Here is a 19,300-nt window from a genome sequence, read left to right on the forward strand (position 1 = left end):
TACTATCATTAAGGAACTATACACAACCCCCGGCCTCATGGGATTTACATTCCAGTCCCAAACAGGAAATGATCTACAGTGAGAACTCCTGTGGGTAGGGAGACACACGCACTGTGAAAACATGAGAAATGTCAGTTCCCTGACTCCATCAGGGTAGAGCCTTAAGAGAGGAGTGGAACCTTCCTGGAAGAAGTAATCTGACCAGCAGGATGAAGAAGATCAATCTAAGTGAAAAGGAGCAGGAAGACTGTCCAGACAAAGGGAAGAGCAGGTGCAAAAGCTCAGAAGGTGGAGAAAGCTAGTTAGAAAAAAATATGGTCTGAAAGAAATTCTGTTTGGCTGGGCTGCTGGAGAAGAAGAGAGACAGACAGGGGTGTAAGTAGTTTCAATTATTTTAATTGCTTTTTACATTTCCAAGGAGCAACTGGGAATTACTGAAGGGTTTAAGCAAGTAAATGATGGAATGAGATATATTTGCTTTTAAGAAAAATCACTAGTTACAGAATGGCGAGGAGATGGAGCAGTCATGCAGAGAGATGAGGAAACCTATGCATTCTGTAGAGAATGGTTGACTGTCCCACAGAAGGCTAGGGGAAATGAAGACAAGTGGTAGGATTCTGAAAAATTCAGTTTTTAGGAAACAGACTCTAAGGATTTAATGATTAGTTAAAATCAAGTGGTGAAAGACACAAAAAAATCTTTTACATATCTTTAAAATAAGGCCTAGTTTATCCTACTCTTTTACAAAGGATTGCTGTCTACCATAAAGAATGTTTTATTATTTTATGTAATGAAAAGTGTCAATTTTTATATGTGAGCTAGAACCTTAAAAAACTTCATGAAAATCGGTTGCTTTATTTCATAGGCATTTTTTTAAAAAAGTCCATTTAATTTATTTGAAATTAGCCTACTCATACCATAAATGTCTACTTTTCAGGAAAGCAATATGTTAATACAACCAGTTTGCCATCAAGATATTCAATTTCAAAACCAGGAAAAAATTCAAACATAAACAATATTAATGAAAACTTTATAGTATTCTAACTTTCCAATTTCCTCACTATTCATACTTGCACCAAAAAAAAAATGCTAATAAAATAAAATTGTGTGCAATTTTAAAACTGCCTATTGACTTTGATGAAAATGGACTCAAAACTATTTAAAACAATGCTGTCCAGTGAAAATAAAAGGCTTTAGGAGCCATTAAAGCAAGTCACAAACATCAGTCATATATGTTAAATTTTCTAGTAGGCACATTTAAAAAAGGAAAAAGAACCAGGTGAAATTGATGTTTATGATACATTTTTATATAACTCAGTATTCCCAAAACGTTATCATTTTACCATGTAATCAATATGAAACAGACCCGATCTATTTGCATTCTCTTTGAAGCCCAGTGTGCATTTTACCCTAGAGGCCAGCCTGCAGGCAGGACAGCTCTAGAACCAGGAGAAACCACCAGGAGTCGCCAGTCCTCAGCTGAGCCACTGGACACTTAGCAGACAGTCACAATGAGTAAAGGTAAAAGTAAACTATTTGCATGATTGCTTTGTCAACACAGATGTGACCATTGAGAGAGAAAGATAAAATTAAGAGGAAGGAGCTGCAACTGGAACTTAAGTGACCAGGAGTCAACAGAAATATTAAAAATGGGAATGTATTCTAACCCCCCAAATCTCAAAATACCTTTAAATCTCAAACTTTAATCCAGGTAAAATAATTCATTTAAATACAGCCTGTTAAAGGTTAATTTAAGTGTCTCCTGGCAGCGACTTCATTTGGAAGTGGCAGGTTTTTTGGACACCAGTAGTTTGGTAAATCCATGGCAGAGACTGGAAACTGGTTTCCATCTTGATTTAACGCTGTTTTAAGTTTATAAGAAAAATGTCACTATGTAAACAACAGACATTTTGATTAAACACTCAAGTTCTTATTTTGGCTGTTAAATCAATAACGCAGCTGGACTGAATGTCGTTTACATTCCCTCCAAGCTGGGCTCCAGTTCAGCTGGTCTTGTGCTGACATCATTTTCCAGCAAGATCTGGCTGCTCTCAGCGGCCAGTTTAGAAATATCCCTTACAAACAACCACATAACGTTCAATGTTAGCACATTTTAAGATGAGAGTCTCAAAAATGCCTGTGCTTAAAATAGGACAGTTGATCCCAAAATAGTCTCCCACCTGATGTGTCATTCACTAGTAAAAAGAAAAAAATTAAGTAGTTTAACAAGAAAACAAAAGCTTCTGGTGATACTATTTATCTTGACTTCACCTGAGACCGACTCTGGAAGAGTTCCTATTTTCCTCTCCAGAGTAGATTAACTAATATGTAACTCAGAGCAATGATTCTCAAACCTGTTTTGGTGGCAGGCTCTTTCCCTGAAACAATTAGCTTCAGGTAGAACTTTACAGATACTGATGAATTATTTAAGTACTTAAAGTCAGAATGACTTAGAAAACAAGCCCAGGTTATATACATAAAAGCACAGCTACCAGCACAAAGACTTATTTTTTAAAAAGCAGTTGAACGGATCACAACACATTGAGTCTTTCAGAGACCACTAGCTTAGAACTTGAACGTTTAGTGTCAGAACCAAAAATTAAAGAAAAAATATGAAGGAAAAATGCTAAAATGTACTCAAGACCATCTAATAATTATTATTTTATGTGAATTAGGGAAAATGCCCCTATGGTTTCATTTCAGCAGCTAGACACTCATCCAGCCAACTGAACAAAGGGATTCTAGAGCCCACGTGGGAGAAGAAGAAAATCAGAACTTTTGGACCAGGAACTCAAACTGCTCACCTGCAGAAATTCTCTGACGTTAGATCCCAGGACGCGCAGGATTGTATCATAACCAGATTCTTGACAGAAGACGAAGAACATCTTCCCAAACATTTGGAGGATTTCTCCAGCGTTGAGATCTGGTTTATAGATTTGAGAGGCAACAACAGAAACAAAACGTATTAGAAGTAGAAAATCATTAGAGGCAGGAATAAAGATAAGTGCATGACAGAAATGTTAAATAGCCTCAATTTCTTTGCACAGTGAACAGATCATAGGAAAAATATCTGGCCAGGAAAATACAATGAAATCTGAGAAGAAGCATATTGACACGTTAACAGTTTAAGTCTGTGCTTAAAAGCAAAGCAACCAGTTTCTCAGGTTCTGTGACAAAATTTTGAGCTTTTTCAAACTTATATGTAAGGTATAACTTACTTTTTCTGAAAAATAAGAGAAAGATCTTTAAAACCATCAAGAATGCACATGAAGATGAAAAGCGAAAGTGAACGTGTTAGTCGCTCAGTTGTATCTTTTTGTGACCCCATGGACTATAGCCTGCCAGGCTCCCCTGTCCATGGACTTCTCTAGGCAAGAATGCTGGAGTGTGAAGCCATTCTCTTCTCCAGCGTATCTTCCCAACCCAGGGATTGAACCCAAGTCTTCCACATTGGCAGGCAGAGTCTTTACCGTCTGAGCCACCAGGCAGATATTTGGGTGCAAAATCATTTTTCTTTATAAAAATATGCATGTTTAATAACCAGGTTACAAATAATATATAGCCTAAGATCCTGCCTTTTTCTTAATATTCAATTACTGTTATTTCCTAAAATTAAAATTTTTCTTAGTATCAATTTTAATCAGACTTATTTAACACAGATATGCAACAATTCATTTCACCAATGCCTACTTGCTCAAAATGCACACTTTTCCAACTTTTGATAATATAAGTAACTCTGAAATGAAAATACACATACACCTTAATGTAAATAAATCTAATTATTTCTTTATGAAAAGTTTCTAAATATTTCTAAAATTTAAACATTTTTAAACAGACTTTGACTGATGATGCAAAATTATTCTCCAAAACAGTTAATTTTCCCATCAGATTTTAAATGTGTATGATTTCCCCTTTAACTCTACCCTTGACTACACTAGATTTTTAATTTTTTAATTGCCAAATTTATATAAAAATTATTTCATATTTGTGTCAATTTGATTACTAGTGATGCTGGATATTTTTCTTATTAACAATTTACCATACTTTTACAGTAATTCTTGTATTTTACAAAAGGTAGCCTTTTCTCTTCTAGCTATTTTGACAAAGCTAAAAAGCATCCATCTAGTCTATGCAAACTATAGCCTCGGTATAAATTAAGTACTACAATGATAAGAGATACTACTTTGAGAACAACTTTTTTCCAATGAAGCTTTTTTTTTTACTTTGCCTTCTTTGCATGAGTTTTGCCTCATGTAGATCTCAGTTTCTTGTTTCTTTTACCATTACCTAACAAAACTTGTGATTACAAAAGAGATTTGGAGATAACATTTTCTACATAATACATTTTTGTAATTACTGTGATGTTGACACTGCAACATTAAGTTATTTTTACATCATTAACTTATTACATTAAGTATCAACAATTTTTTGCTTCCTCAACGCATGGCTTTTTGTGGGGAGAGGCAGAGAGCTCCTCTATTCTCTAAAGAGTTTGTAAAAAGAATAACACAACTTAGTGTAGCCTGAGCCTAATACTATATGTGACTGTCCTCCCATCAGGGTTGTACAGTGCACAACCTGTGCAACCATACAGTGTGACCTTGGACCATGCATGCCCTTGGACATCGACGTGCAGCTTAGCCAAAGAAAGAAAGTCGCGTTCAACTTACTGAGGACCTTGCTTGCAGCAGCAACCAAATCATATGTTTTAGAATCATCATAAATTATTCGGACAAGAAACTGTCCTTCTTCATCTAATTGTGCCTCTTTTCTAGAAAACAAAAACAAGGCAGACAGGGTGAAAAGTTGAAAGGAAAGAACAGATACTACACCTACAATGATCATATAAAAATAATTTTTTATTTGAAAGAGAATTCACTTCTGGCAAATTTGTTTAAATCAATTTCATGTACCTATCAAAAAAAAAAATCTTATTTCACATCTCCCTCCCCAAATTAAAAATAATATATTTAAGTAATTTTAACAACAATAACATTTGTATAGTACTCTAATGCCCAGAACTATACCCGATAATGAATATAATCAAGAAATAGCTTTTGATTAAGTAAACAGTCAACAAATATATGTTGAGTCCCTATGTGTTCCAGGCACAGTTAGAGGCCCTAGAGATTCACCCTTTAGTGGGATAAAGTAGGGAGCTCTTGGGACAAATGTATTCTAAAACAGGGGACAGAAGAGGCATAAAGCTAAGATATATATTAGATAGGTCCAGTTCAATTCAGTCGCTCAGTTATGCCCAACTCTTTGAAACCCTGAACTGTAGATGGACAGATATACAGATGATAGATGGATAGATGATAGATAGACAGATAGATACATAGATGACAGATAATGGTAACTAGTTTGGAGAAAAGTAAAGCTGGTCAAGGTGCGGAGGGGCTCAAGTACAAAACCAGAAGCATCATGGAGAAGCTGGCAGTGGAGTCAGGTGTGAAGCATCTCTGCAGGGAGCCCTGAGAGGCCTGGGCAGCTCACAGGTGCAAAGCACTGGCAGGGTGTGGGAGGAACAACCGAGGCCTCAATGAGGGGATGGACCCTCCAGCTGCACTGGGCATGGACTGAAGGCATATAAAATGGAGCAAGGTCAGAACAAGGACAGAGCAATGTCATAGCAATGTCATAACAAGGTCAGAGAAGGACAGGGCAAGATCATATCAGAGACAGAGCGAGGTCATAGCAAGGTCAGTACAAGACATAGTAAGGTCATAACAAGGTCATAGCAATGTAACAGCAAAGACAGAGCAAGGTCAGAGAAAGGACAGAGCAAGAACAGAGCAGGGACAGAGGAAGAGACCAGCTAGGAGGCCACTGGGACATTCAGGTGAGAAAGGCTGATGACAGGACTCAGAGTGAAAGCAGTGGAGGGAGCAAGTAGCCCCAACCCCAGCTAATCTGAAGACAGCTTCCACATGTTCCTGATGAACTGGACACAGGATGGGAAGGACACCAGAGGACACAGGTTTTGGAGCAGCTGAAGGTAGCAGTCACCAGGAGCTGAACTAGGAAAGACAGTGGGATGCAGACCAAGAAATAAGATCCAGAGCTTCGTATTAAACACATGAGTCTGGGGTGCCCAGTGGAGAGATAATATCTTCCATCACATCTGTCACGTAATAAATGCAGCAGCTCAAAATGCACATGGGGTTAGTGAAAGGAAATCAGAATTATCATTTGAAGAGTGGTCAAATGATTATATATTTATTTTGATAGAGTTGGGATGATTTTTCTCAAGTGAAGTGGAGTATTAGTCACTCAGTCGTGTTTGACCCTTTTCAATCCCATAGACTGTAGCCCACCAGGCTCCTCTGTCCATGGGATTCTCCAGGCAAGAATAGTGGAGTGGGTTCCCATTTCCTACTCCATGGGATCTTCCCGACCCAGGGATCAAACCCGGGTCTTCTGCATTGCAGAAGGATTTTTTACCATTTAAGTCACCAGGGAAGCCCATTTTTCTCAAACCAGCATCTAAAGAGGAGGAAAAAATCCATCGTTCAAAACACTGCCTGAGGTGTCAGACACCTTGTCTGGGTGAGACACACAAACACAGGCAGAGCACGCATCTGCACCTCTGATGCCCAACCCAGCTGTCTCAGCCCCGAAGCTCCGGGAGAGGGAAGCTGGGTGAACTGTCACCTCAGGAGCTGGGACAGCTCCTCCATGCCACCCCGCAGCCTCAATGCCTTCTCCTCCTTGAAGCAGAGCTGTCACAGCAGCCACCTGTGGCCATGACACAGTGTGTGCTCCAAACAGCAGGACAGCTGATGTTCAGGTAGGATGGAGATTCCCCCAGACACTGTGTGTTCTGCAGAGTGGACCATGTATATACCTGCAGTTCCACATAACAGTACATGTAGGACGAAATGCATGATTTTGGTGGGCACGGAGATATGAATTTCAGAGCCCAGGACTTACCTGTCAAATGAACTTGGACAAATCACAGAAAGCATGTGAGCATCTCTCTCCAGGGAGGGATGGAGTTTGGTATTAGCAGATGCAAACTATTTTATACAGAATGGATAAACAACAAGGTCCTATTGTACAGCACAGGTAACTGTCCTCAATAGCTTGTGACAAACCAGAATGGAAATGATATATATATATAACTGAATCACTCTGCTGTACAGAAGAAATTAACACAACATTGTAACTCAACTATACTTCAATATAATAAATTTTTAAAAACCCCTCTCTTCTGAAATGAAACCAATAATATAATCCTCCTTCCACAGCTGTAGAGAGAGGATGAAAGTATGTTCTAAGCTCCTGAAGCATTATGTGTCTACACTGCGCCAATATTGAAGAAGGAAATGGCAACCTACTCCAGTGTTCTTGCCTGGGGAATCCCATGGACAGAGGAGACCGGCAGGATACAGTCTATGGCCTCACAGAGTTGCACACAACTGAGCAACTATCACTCACTCACTCACTGCTAATATTATATTCAAGTTGTTTATGCTTAAAAATAATTGTATATAACACAACACATACCAGATCATACAGTTTTTAAACCTCCTTTTTGACTTACTATTTGATGGACATCCTTTCATGTCAATAAATATATTTCTATACCTTGACTACATAAAATTGCTTTGGTTAGGCATGTTGAAGTTTTAGTCGATATTAAATACTTTTTTTCCACAAGCCCAAACAAAATCTTGCAATCAGTATCTTTGTAGCTAATATTTCTATTTCTCTATGAAAATTCTAGGTTTAGAATTAAATTCTAATTTATTCTAGAATAAATTCCTAGAAATGGAATTGCTGATTTGCAGAATAGAGTCTAATTTTTCTCATTTTACAACTAACATTTTATTATGAAACAGCATTGGTCAACACACTGGAATTCTGAAGACTCTGATTTACGGTATTTCTTTTTTTTTTTTTTATTTTATTTAACTTTACAATATTGTATTGGTTTTGCCATATATCAAAATGAATCTGCCACAGGTATACATGTGTTCCCCATCCTGAACCCTCCTGCCCCCTCCCTCCCCATACCATCCCTCTGGGTCGTTCCAGTGCACCAGCCCCAAGCATCCAGTATCGTGCATCGAACCTGGACTGGCAACTCGTTTCATATTTGATATTATACATATTTCAATGCCATTCTCCCAAATCATCCCACCCTCTCCCTCTCCCAAAGAGTCCAAAAGACTGTTCTATACATCAGTGTCTCTTTTGCTGACTCGTATACAGGGTTATTGTTACCATCTCTCTAAATTCCATATATATGCATTAGTATACTGTATTGGTGTTTTTCTTTCTGGCTTACTTCACTCTGTATAATAGGCTCCAGTTTTATCCACCTCATTAGAACTGATTCAAATGAATTCTTTTTAATGGCTGAGTAATACTCCATTGTGTATATGTACCACAGCTGTCTTATCCATTCATCTGCTGATGGACATCTAGGTTGCTTCCATGTCCTGGCTATTATAAACAGTGCTGCGATGAACAATGGGGTACACATGTCTCTTTCAATTCTGGTTTCCTCAGTGTGTATGCCCAGCAGTGGGATTGCTGGATCATAAGGCAGTTCTATTCCAGTTTTTTAAGGAATCTCCACACTGTTCTCCATAGTAGCTGTACTAGTTTGCATTCCCACCAACAGTGTAAGAGGGTTCCCTTTTCTCCACACCCTCTCCAGCATTTATTGCTTGTAGACTTTTGGATCGCAGCCATTCTGACTGGCGTGAAATGGTACCTCATAGTGGTTTTGATTTGCATTTCTCTGATACTGAGTGATGTTGCATCCTTTCATGTGTTTGTTAGCCATCTGTATGTCTTCTTTGGAGAAATGTCTGTTTAGTTCTTTGGCCCATTTTTTGATTGGGTCATTTATTTTTCTGGAATTGAGCTGTAGGAGTTGCTTGTATATTTTTGAGATTAGTTGTTTGTCTGTTGCTTCATTTGCTATTATTTTCTCCCATTCTTTTCACTGTCTTTTCACCTTGCTTATAGTTTCCTTTGTTGTGCAGAAGCTTTTAAGTTTAATTAGGTCCCATTTGTTTATTTTTGCTTTTATTTCCAATATTCTGGGAGGTGGGTCATAGAGGATCCTGCTGTGATGTATGTCGGAGAGTGTTTTGCCTATGTTCTCCTCTAGGAGTTTTATAGTTTCTGGTCTTACATTTAGACCTTTAATCCATTTTGAGTTTATTTTTGTGTATGGTGTTAGAAAGTGCTCTAGTTTCATTCTTTTACAAGTGGTTGACCAGTTTTCCCAGCACCACTTGTTAAAGAGATTGTCTTTCCTCCATTGTATATTCTTGCCTCCTTTGTCAAAGATAAGGTGTCCATATGTGCGTGGATTTATCTCTGGGCTTTCTATTTTGTTCCATTGATCTATATTTCTGTCTTTGTGCCAGTACCATACTGTCTTGATGACTGTGGCTTTGTAGTAGAGCCTGAAGTCAGGCAGGTTGATTCCTCCAGTTCCATTCTTCTTTCTCAAGATAGCTTTGGCTATTCGAGGTTTTCTGTATTTCCATACAAATTGTGAAATTATTTGTTCTAGCTCTGTGAAGAATACCATTGGTAGCTTGATAGGGATTGCATTGAATCTATAAATTGCTTTGGGTAGTATACTCATTTTCACTATATTGATTCTTCCAATCCACCATTACTATTCAACATAGTTTTGGAAGTTTTGGCCACAGCAATCAGAGCAGAAGAAGAAATAAAAGGAATCCAAATTGGAAAAGAAGAAGTAAAACTCTTATTGTTTGCAGATGACATGATCCTCTACATAGAAAACCCTAAAGACTCCACCAGAAAACTACTAGAACTAATCAATGAATATAGTAAAGTTGCAGGATATAAAATCAACACACAGAAATCCCTTGCATTCCTATACACTAATAATGAGAAAATAGAAAGAGAAATGAAGGAAAAAATTCCATTCACCATTGCAACGAAAAAAATAAAATACTTAGGAATATATCTACCTAAAGAAACTAAAGACCTATATATAGAAAACTATAAAACACTGGTGATAGGGTATTTAATAAAATATAAAAATTTTTAAATTAAATATATAATAAAGAACAAATTAACTCATGCTCTCACTATGCCCTACTTTTTTTTCTTCCAACTGGAATAAATCAAACATAAATTTTTGTAATGCACTTAGATTTTCAGAAACAGTCATCAATTCATAACTGTTAAACAGAATACAAAATTCTGCATAAAGCAGAGAAATGGCCATTTCCCTAGAAATCCCCTAACCATGAGTCAATGCATCACTCTTCTTTCTATTGCCTTAATAAAATAAGTACCCTTATCTTTTAAGCCTTACTTCCTGGAATAATCAGCCCAACATGCTCCCTGGAGGGAGCCTAAAGTATAAATAGTAGTACGTGAAAGGAAATAATCACCCTCTCAAAAATTTCACACTGAATTCCGATAAATTATTCAATAAACTTAGTATTCCTTATTTGCTTTCATCTCAGAAATCTTTGGGTCACCCTTTTTCTTTTTTTCCCCTGGGCGAGAAGTCTTGCCACAAATAACTGAATATCTATTATGCTCCATGCACTCTTCAGAGCATGTTTAATGTATCAATGAATGAAACATAAAGATCCCTGTCCTCCTAGAGTTTACACTTTAGCTGGTGGAAACAAACAATAAGCATATGTTATTAAGGTCATAGTGTATAGTGAAGTCGCTCGGTCGTGTCCGACTCTTTGCAACCCCGTGGACTGTAGCCTACCAGGCTTCTCCATCCATGGGATTCTCCAGGCAAGAATACTGGAGTGGGTTACCATTTCCTTCTCCAGGGGATCTTCCCGACCCAGACATCGAACCCGGGTCTCCCGCATTGGAGGCAGACGCTTTAACCTCTGAGCCACCAGGGAAGTATTAAGGTCATATATTATTACAATCTGTATAAATTATTATGTTTACATAATATATATGCAAATTTTATAATTTATTATGAGATCAGGATGAAGGGACAAGTGGGGATGTAGGAGGAGGGGCAGGATGCAAGGGTATGTAGTGACCATGCGAGGCATCCTGAAGTTATGTCCGAGCAGAGGCTCCAGGAGACCATTTATGTCTAGGATCTAATCTCTCTGGACCCAGCTCAATTCTTTCTGTAGCCCATTCTTCAAATTCTTCCCTTTTCAGAGTAAAAGCTAATTGAGGATATTACAAACATTTCATTGATAATTGGTTTCCTCCATTAAACTGAGCAGGAGAATTTACAGTGCAAAAGAAGTAAATATCCAAAAAATTACTCTCCAGCAACTTGCACTGGAGCCAGTAGACATTTTGAGAGAATGTCTCAATTCTCAACACTGCTTTTCTTCTAACTTAAAGGTAAAGTTAGGCTTGTTCAGACTCTATGCTGCCAAACATTTTGGCCTCTAGAGAGCACAGATGTGATAACAACAATCCCTCAGATGTACCTGATCTCTGAGGGAAGAAAATGTGTTTTCACCAGCTACCCAGAATCACAGAGGGTGACCAACAAATGTAGGAAAAGTTGGGATGTGAGCTACTATTCAGATCACATGAACACCGTCCATAATCCAGGTAATATTACCTTATTCTCTGTCCTTCACTTTCTCATCCCACAACTTTCAAGTGTTTTTCTCATTAAAAGCAAAGGATCAATCAAACATACAGATACATCATTTCTAACAATATTTGATTTATTTTTTACATGTAGAGTTCCTTTTGTGCTTAAATTACCCAAATTCGGCCATATACCTTGACCAAATTTTATAGACTCATTGTTTATTCAGAATATATTTTTGAGCACCAACTTTGTTTTGTATGTTGATACATTTTAAAGCATACTTTTTTACATGTGAGGAAAACACAGGCTTCTCTGAGAAATATGATAGAAAACTTTCCTGAAAATGAAAGACTTTTTCTCCTCCAATGATTTTTAGGTGACAAAAAAGTATGATATCAAGCCATAGGCAAATTGGTTTAAATTGTATTCAATACTGTTTATCTATCAAATGGCAATCAATGAAACTGCTATCATCAAATGATCTGGGTTTGTGTGATTACATTCTGTTGTTTCCCATAATTATAAAAATCCCTTGGATAAACCCAAACAAATATAGGTTTCCACAATTTCCAGTGTGACTAACAGCAGGGTGTGTTATCTTTACCTGTATACTTAACAATTGTTTGGGGGTTAAGCATTAGCTCTTTCTGGCTAGCGCATTATTTTATGAAAGAAATCTGCAGACAGTGATAAATATTTAGAGAGAGCTTTGTTTTAAGTTGGCCTAAGTGAGTCCAGATGAGGTAAAAGGGCATTTTCTTCAACCAAGTAAACCCAGATAGAAAGATGATGACCTGGTTTCATCTGCATCCCAGGTCACAGCCTTCCCTTGCACAGCAGGGGGAAGAAGGACCAGCCTCACCCCATGTCCCCAGAGGACGCGCAAGCTCACTCCTCATAGGCAGAACCAAGCAACAGCAGCACAACCCATCTAGGGAGAGGGCTCTTCACACACTCAATGCCCCAAACATCTAACTGGCAAGAGTCAGAAGGTGGGGAAGACGGAGCAGGGAGCAGGAGGAGGACAAGGAAACATCGAGTGGAAGAAGGGGGGAGGGTCCACTCAGCATCCAAACCATTAAACCAAAGCTGTACGCAATGTGTCATTAGCTGACAGAATGCATGACTTCAGGCAGCCAAAACAAAGCAAGCTCCATCTCTCCAAAGAGCTTTAAAAATAAAGTCCTGACTTTCACCTGGAGACAAAACAGGAAACAATTCTATTCTATACATTTGTGGCCATAAAAAGTATTTGAAAATTGAGCCTGTGCCCATGAAAAATTTTCCCAGTAGCAACTGATTTCCTACTTACTTTTGAGATGGCTATTTGCTGGAATTTAAATTGATCATTTACTTACACAAATTACCTTTTCCCACAAGGGCATGTTTATTATGGTAGGATTTTTGTGGTTTTGGTTTTGTTTTTAATCACTAATGTCTAAACACAGGTGCTTAGATTAGAATATGCACTCAGTGAATGTGTGCATGTTTTAAAAGAAATGAATTAATTAAATATCCTCCACACATTTCCAAACTTCCTACCAAAAATCAAACAATCAAACATTACTGGTAGAAGTCCAATTTATTCTCAAACTGAGGGATGTCTTTACTATTTATCTTTTTTAAGTAGGTATAAAAGCTGTGAGAAATATCCAGGCAGCATTTCTCAGAACTCAAACCTAAGGGATTTTCCTTGCCTAAGGGATGTGAATGGACAGAAACTGAATTCATATTCTGACGCTGAGTTCCTGCTATTATAAAACTTTCAGGTAAGTTAAGTATACTACAGAAACTGGGGGCTAGTAGGCAAAGAAGCTTCCTAGGGAGGTGTGAGAACAGGAATTCTAATACCAGAGAGGCTAACCACAGGCGTCTTGAATACAGGAGTCTCAAAGTCTGGTCTCAGGCAGAAAAATCAGCTCATATCAATCAACCCGACTCATGACAGCTCCCAGGGCTGCTGATCCTATAAACACTGTTACCCCACCACAAGCTGTATTTAAAGACAGTATGCAGAGTCTTGACAATAAATCCCAGGATGGTCTGTCTAATTTACAGAGAGGTAAGGACATCCTCAAGGCTGGGTTGTGTCCAATCATTAAAATTAAAACCTCCCACCATGAAGCACAGATAATAACTACTTATGTCATTTACAAATTAAAAATCTACACTGCTTTTCTGGGAGCGGTTGTGAAGTATTAACGGCCCCTCGATTTTCAATAGCATGATCTGAAGATTCCCAGAAAGTCTGAGTCCCTAAAGTGAAAGTGAAAGAAAGTGAAAGTGAAGTCGCTCAGTCGTGTCCAACTCTTTGTGACCCCATGGACCGTAGCCTATCAGGCTCCTCCATCCATGGGATTTTCCAGGCAAGAGTGCTGGAGTGGATTGCCATTTCCTTCTCCAGGGGATCTTCCCGACCCAGGAATCAAACCCAGGTCTCCCGCATTGCAGGCAGACATTTTTACTGTCTGAGCCACCAGGGAAGCCTGAGTCCCTAAAGAAGACACTAAGTTGAGGGGATTTGGAGGAGAGAGGCCTTATGCTCTGACCACTCACCAGATGGTGCAGGTCAGTCCTCCAAGGCCAGTGTCTTCATTCATCCAAGTCCTGTAAGTGATGACAGTCATCCTTTCACAGGCAACACAGGTTTAACCAAAGACCCACTCTGGATACATAACGGTATTTTTTTCTGACTATGTCCAGTGGTGGCACAAGACAATCTCATAAGAAAATTGTCCCAGTTCTGAAAACACAATCTCAAACATTTCAAAGGAGCCCTGTTCAGCAGCTTCATAAGACAAATGACTCCTTCAGCCCTGTGTGTCCTTCATCCTGAACTCTGCTCACAAGCACCACAGCTCAGAGTGTTTCCAAAACCGCACAAGCTGCTCAAAAGTCCTGAGTCTCTGATATTCTTTGTAGATGTAGATGTTCTATTTCTGAGTACGTGCTAAGTCGCTTCAATCATGTCTGACTCTTTGTGACCCTATGGACTGTAGCCTGCCAGGCTCCTCTGTCTATGAGGATTCTCCAGGCAAAAATACTGGAGTGGGTTGCCATGCCCTCCTCCAGAAGATCTTCCCAACCCAGGGATCAAACCCAAGTCTCTTATGTCTCCTGCATAGGCAGGTTCTTTACCACTCGTGCCACCTGGGAAGCCCTATTTCTGAGTAAATCCACCTTTAAAAATGTAACAGCCACATGTACCTGCACAACCGCGTGAAAAGTATAGGAAAACAAAAACAAAGACGGTAGTAGTAACACACATGTATGCTGCCCATCCTCATGCTATGTTGTCTTTGGAAAAGAGAAACTTGTTGAGTCCTTTGTGTTTACGGGAAAGCACATAGTACTATCATTACAAGCCCACCTGTGCCCCAGTCTCTGCTCTGATGATTAAGACATGGGTGGCTTGAGGTAGGAGTTAGTCATGAAGCCTCAGTTCCCTCATTTCTAAAATAAGAATAAAGAACAAATCTGTCCTCTAGGTGGGCGTGAGGATTATGTGAGTTAACAAGAACAAAGCCTAAAAAGGACCACGACTGCAGAACACATGGTGAGTGTCCTACGTACATGAGCTGTTAGAGTCAATACTGCAGGTCCTGGGGAGCATCCTCATCCGGTTTCAAAATTTACTTTCAGCATCATAGACATCTACCTACAGTCTGAAAGTGAAAGTGAAAGTCGCTCAGTCATGTCCGACTCTTTGTGACCCCATGGACTACAGTCCATGGAATTCTAGGCCAGAATACTGGAGTGGGTAACCTTTCCCTTCTCCAAGGGATCTTCCCAACCCAAGGATTGAACCCAGGTCTCCCACATTGCAAGATTCTATACCAGCTGAGCCACCAGGGAAGCCCATCTACAATCTAGACACGGCCTTTAAACAGAACCACACAGGCCTGCCTTTGAGACACTTGCTAAAGGAGTCAGTCTTGTCCTGAATCCAACCCAGTGTCGTGAGGGTTTATGCAATTGGTAATCCAAAAGCAGTGTTCTTAATCCTTTTATTATATCCATGTGTGAACTCTGACCCTTCCAAATAGAGATGTTATAATTTACTGCTATATCTTCTGCTATTGCTTATATAAGAAATGCCCATTTCAACAGAGCTTATATTTTATTAAATAGAAGCTGAAGATGTCACCATTCTGACATAGTAAATCCTTGTTACAGGAAAGAAATACGTGTGATACATACAGACGTGCTCTATTCTCTGAAAATCTGAAAGATAATTAATGCACATATATTACACACACACACAGAGGCCTTCTGCTAGCTATAGATGCTACAGCTTGGTGGGATAAGACAGAGAGCAATCAAATAACAGCACAAATAAATAAGTAGAAACTTGTGCGCGTATTATGAAGGAAAAGTACAGTTCTGGAGGTGAAAGAAGCCATACCTTAAGTAAGATTTGTAGAGGTGGCGCTAGTGGTAAAAGAATCTGCCTGCAATGTGGGAGACCCGGGTTCAATCCCTGGGTCGGGAAGATCTCCTGAAGTAGAAAATGGCAACCAACTCCAGTGTTCTTGCATGGAAAATCCCATGGACAGAGAAGTCTGGTGGGCTACAGTCCACTGGGGTTGCAAAAGAGTCGGACACGACTGAGCACACACACAGACACATAGAACAGACATGTGGACATGGGTTGGGGGTGTCAGACGAATTGAAACAGTAGGATTGACATATCTCCACCAATATACATAAACCACAGCCAGTGCGAAGCTGCTGTATAACACAGGGAGCCCAGCCTGGCACTCTGTGACGAGATGGCAGGGGTCAGGGGGGGAAGGAGGCTCAAGAGGGAGGGGATGTATGTATACATACGGCTGATTCACTTCATTGTACAGCAGAAACCAACACAACATTGTAAGACAACTATACCTCAATTTTAAAGATAAAAATGTAAAAAATAAAAAAGTAAGATTTTTTTCTCACCTCCTTAAGGCTGGGAAATATTTTCATTTGGGGGCAGGAGTGGGGAGCATGGAGTGAGACCCTTCCAAGCACAGGTGTCGCCCTCCTGGATGGGAAAGGTCAGCCTGGTTGAGGAACTTGAAAACTGGTTTGAAAACTTGCCCACGAGGCTAGGGTGCTGAGAGCAAGTGGGGCTTGAGGGCTGATCGTTCCCATGTTTGGCTGATTTGAAGACTGACCACAAAGAATCTCTGTGGTCAGAGGAACAAGGTAGCATTTCATGACTCAACAATAAGTGGCAACAGATCAGACTCTCCAGCACAACCAAATGTACAGTAACAAAAAGGAACAATAAACGTGTCAGAATGTTTCCCTTTCCAGGTTATAAAGGACAACATGAGGGATCCTTGTGGTGATGGAAATGTTCTGTATCTTGACTGTGGTTGTGGATATGTGAACCTGTGCATGTGATAAAATCAAACAGATACACATAAAGGGTTTTAAGTAAAACTGAAAAATACGAATAAGATGGATGTATTAATGTCATTATACTACAGTTTGAAACATACTAGGGGAAAGAAGGTCAAGGTTCATGGCTTCTGACCATCAATTCTTAGTACTGCATTTGAATCCATAATTATCTCAGTAATTTCAAAGACATTAACTTTGAATTAATTTCATTAATAAACTTTCAATGAAAAAATTTGTCGGGCCTCTCAAGAAATACTGATCCGTTTCCTTTTAAAATGCGTGTCAGATCACCTCTTCCTTGTTGTGTCTTATATTTCTCTGAAACACCTTTTAAAACCAGTATACAAATAAACAGTTCTCTATCTTTGATTAGTTTCACTGTTCCTACTACTTTGCTATTATAAGGGACTGTGTTCAATATCGTTATGGTTAAATCCTTCTATATACTTTAAATTACTCTTTAAGCTACATTCCTATAAGAAAAATTTCTGTACCACAATAAAATTTCTTACACATAAAAAAAAGTTTCCCTTTTTCATATAGTAGACGCCTCTAATCTCAGTATCAATATAGAAAAAGCCACTCCACTTGGTCAGACATAAACAGAGACACTGTTTCCCCTGTTTTCTGTTGAATGAACAAAGAAACAAAGCAACGATGGAAAAGCCCCCCGGCCCTATATCCTGGCAGTCATCAGCCTCTGAATTGGGCCGGTTCTAGAGTTTTCCTTAAGTGTGTTTTCCTGGTGATGTCTGCACAGTATCAACTATGACCATCACTTTCCAACATACTGACAAGAAACATCTGCAAGACCTTCTCACTCTGGAGAGCAGCAAGGGAAGGAAGGACATTGTTTGTGGGGACCAGGACCAAGGTCAGTCAATGTTCATCCATGCAGGTCTGGGAATGAGAGGGGAATACAGATCCTCAGGCCACTCCTCAGCCACTCCTGTTAATGGACAAAGCTCCTCCTCTGACACGTAATTAAGTAATATGCATCTATGATTTTTTTTCAATTTCGCAAAGATGACAGATATAAGGAAAACAAAAACCCAGATTGTTTGGCTGGGGGATACTTCAGACCATCAAAGAAAGGCCCTGAGATTAGGACCTCGGGTTCCCTGGGGGTCATGAAAAGGGGTCTGCCCTAAGCACCCAGTTCCACAGGCGTAGGTGGCTTTCAGTGGACGCATTGGGCCTCCCTCCACCTTCCAGGTTGACCAGCAGGTCTTTCTAAAGAAAAAGGTCTTGATTGTAACAATTATCTAGTTCACCTATTTTTTAAAGCAATGTATTCATTTATTTGTACTGAGGAAGTTTCTGGGGATGAAATGAATATGGCTTCATGTTTGTATGTCACTTCATTAGCTCCTATTTTGGTATTGTGCCTGTGGTTCAGACAGTAAAGAATCTGCCTTCAAAGCAGGACACCCAGGTTCAATCCCTGGGTTGAGAAGATCTCCTGGAGAAGGAAATGGCAACCCACTCCAGTATTCTTGTCTGGAGAATTCCATGGACAGAGGAGACTGGTGGGCTACAGTCCATGGGGTCACAAAGAGTCAGACATGACTGAGCAACTAACACTTTTCACACTTTCTATCTTAAAAGGAACAGAAGATCTGCCATCAGAAGAGCAGAGCCTGGTCTGAGTCTACAGTTTTCTGACGTCATTCCTTAGACAGTCATTCCACCTCCTGAGACTCAACTTTATCATTAAACAAAGAGCACTGAGCTCACTTATTTATGTAGAAAGTAAAACAGACAAACTCAGAGAAACAGTGTAGAGTGGTCAGTAGGGTTGGAAGTGGGGAAACAGGGAGGTGTTGCTCCAAGAGTACAGACAACCAGTTACAAGATGAATAGGTCTGGGTATCAGTGCACAGCTTGGTGATTACAGCTAACACTGTATCCCAGACTTAAATGCTGCTAAGAGAGTAGGTTTTAAACCTTCTCACCACAAAAAATAGTCACTATGCCACAGGATGGAAGTTTCAGTGAATATTATGGTGGGAATCGTTCTGCAATTTAAAAATGTGTCTAAACCATACATAAAACACATTAAACTTACACAGTGTTATGTGCCAATTATATCTCAATAAAGTTGGAAAAAAATGAGCTAGAAAGGCCTTTCTTACTTCAAATGGGTATTGTGGCACTCATGTGAAATTAGTGAGGAGAGGACTTCGGAAATTTTAAACAGCTTTTATAATAAAAAGGATTTAATATTTTAAAACCCACTTGAGCAAGAATACAGGAAGGTATAAAAATTTAATTATATTGCCACGGGTATATGAAAATCTGATTAAAACAAGGCAAAATATGGTACTTGACTTGGTTTTGTTTTGATAAAATGAATATTAAGAG

General features: G+C 39.3%; 1 protein-coding gene across 3 annotated transcripts in view; it reads right to left on the reverse strand.

Annotated features, from left to right (window-relative positions):
• Positions 1-19,300, reverse strand: part of GUCY1B1 (guanylate cyclase 1 soluble subunit beta 1) — a 62,897-nt gene that overhangs the window by 37,045 nt on the left and 6,552 nt on the right. For all 3 annotated transcript variants that reach the window (XM_070769217.1, XM_070769219.1, XM_070769218.1), the window contains 2 exons: positions 4,671-4,771; positions 2,805-2,923 (listed from right to left, as the gene is read on the reverse strand). In XM_070769217.1, the coding sequence (XP_070625318.1) occupies positions 2,805-2,923; positions 4,671-4,771 (220 nt within the window). The remainder of the gene's footprint in view (positions 1-2,804; positions 2,924-4,670; positions 4,772-19,300) is intronic.

Source organism: Bos indicus, chromosome 17 (genome assembly GCF_029378745.1).
Source record: "Bos indicus isolate NIAB-ARS_2022 breed Sahiwal x Tharparkar chromosome 17, NIAB-ARS_B.indTharparkar_mat_pri_1.0, whole genome shotgun sequence".
Classification (NCBI taxonomy): Eukaryota; Metazoa; Chordata; class Mammalia; order Artiodactyla; family Bovidae; genus Bos; species Bos indicus.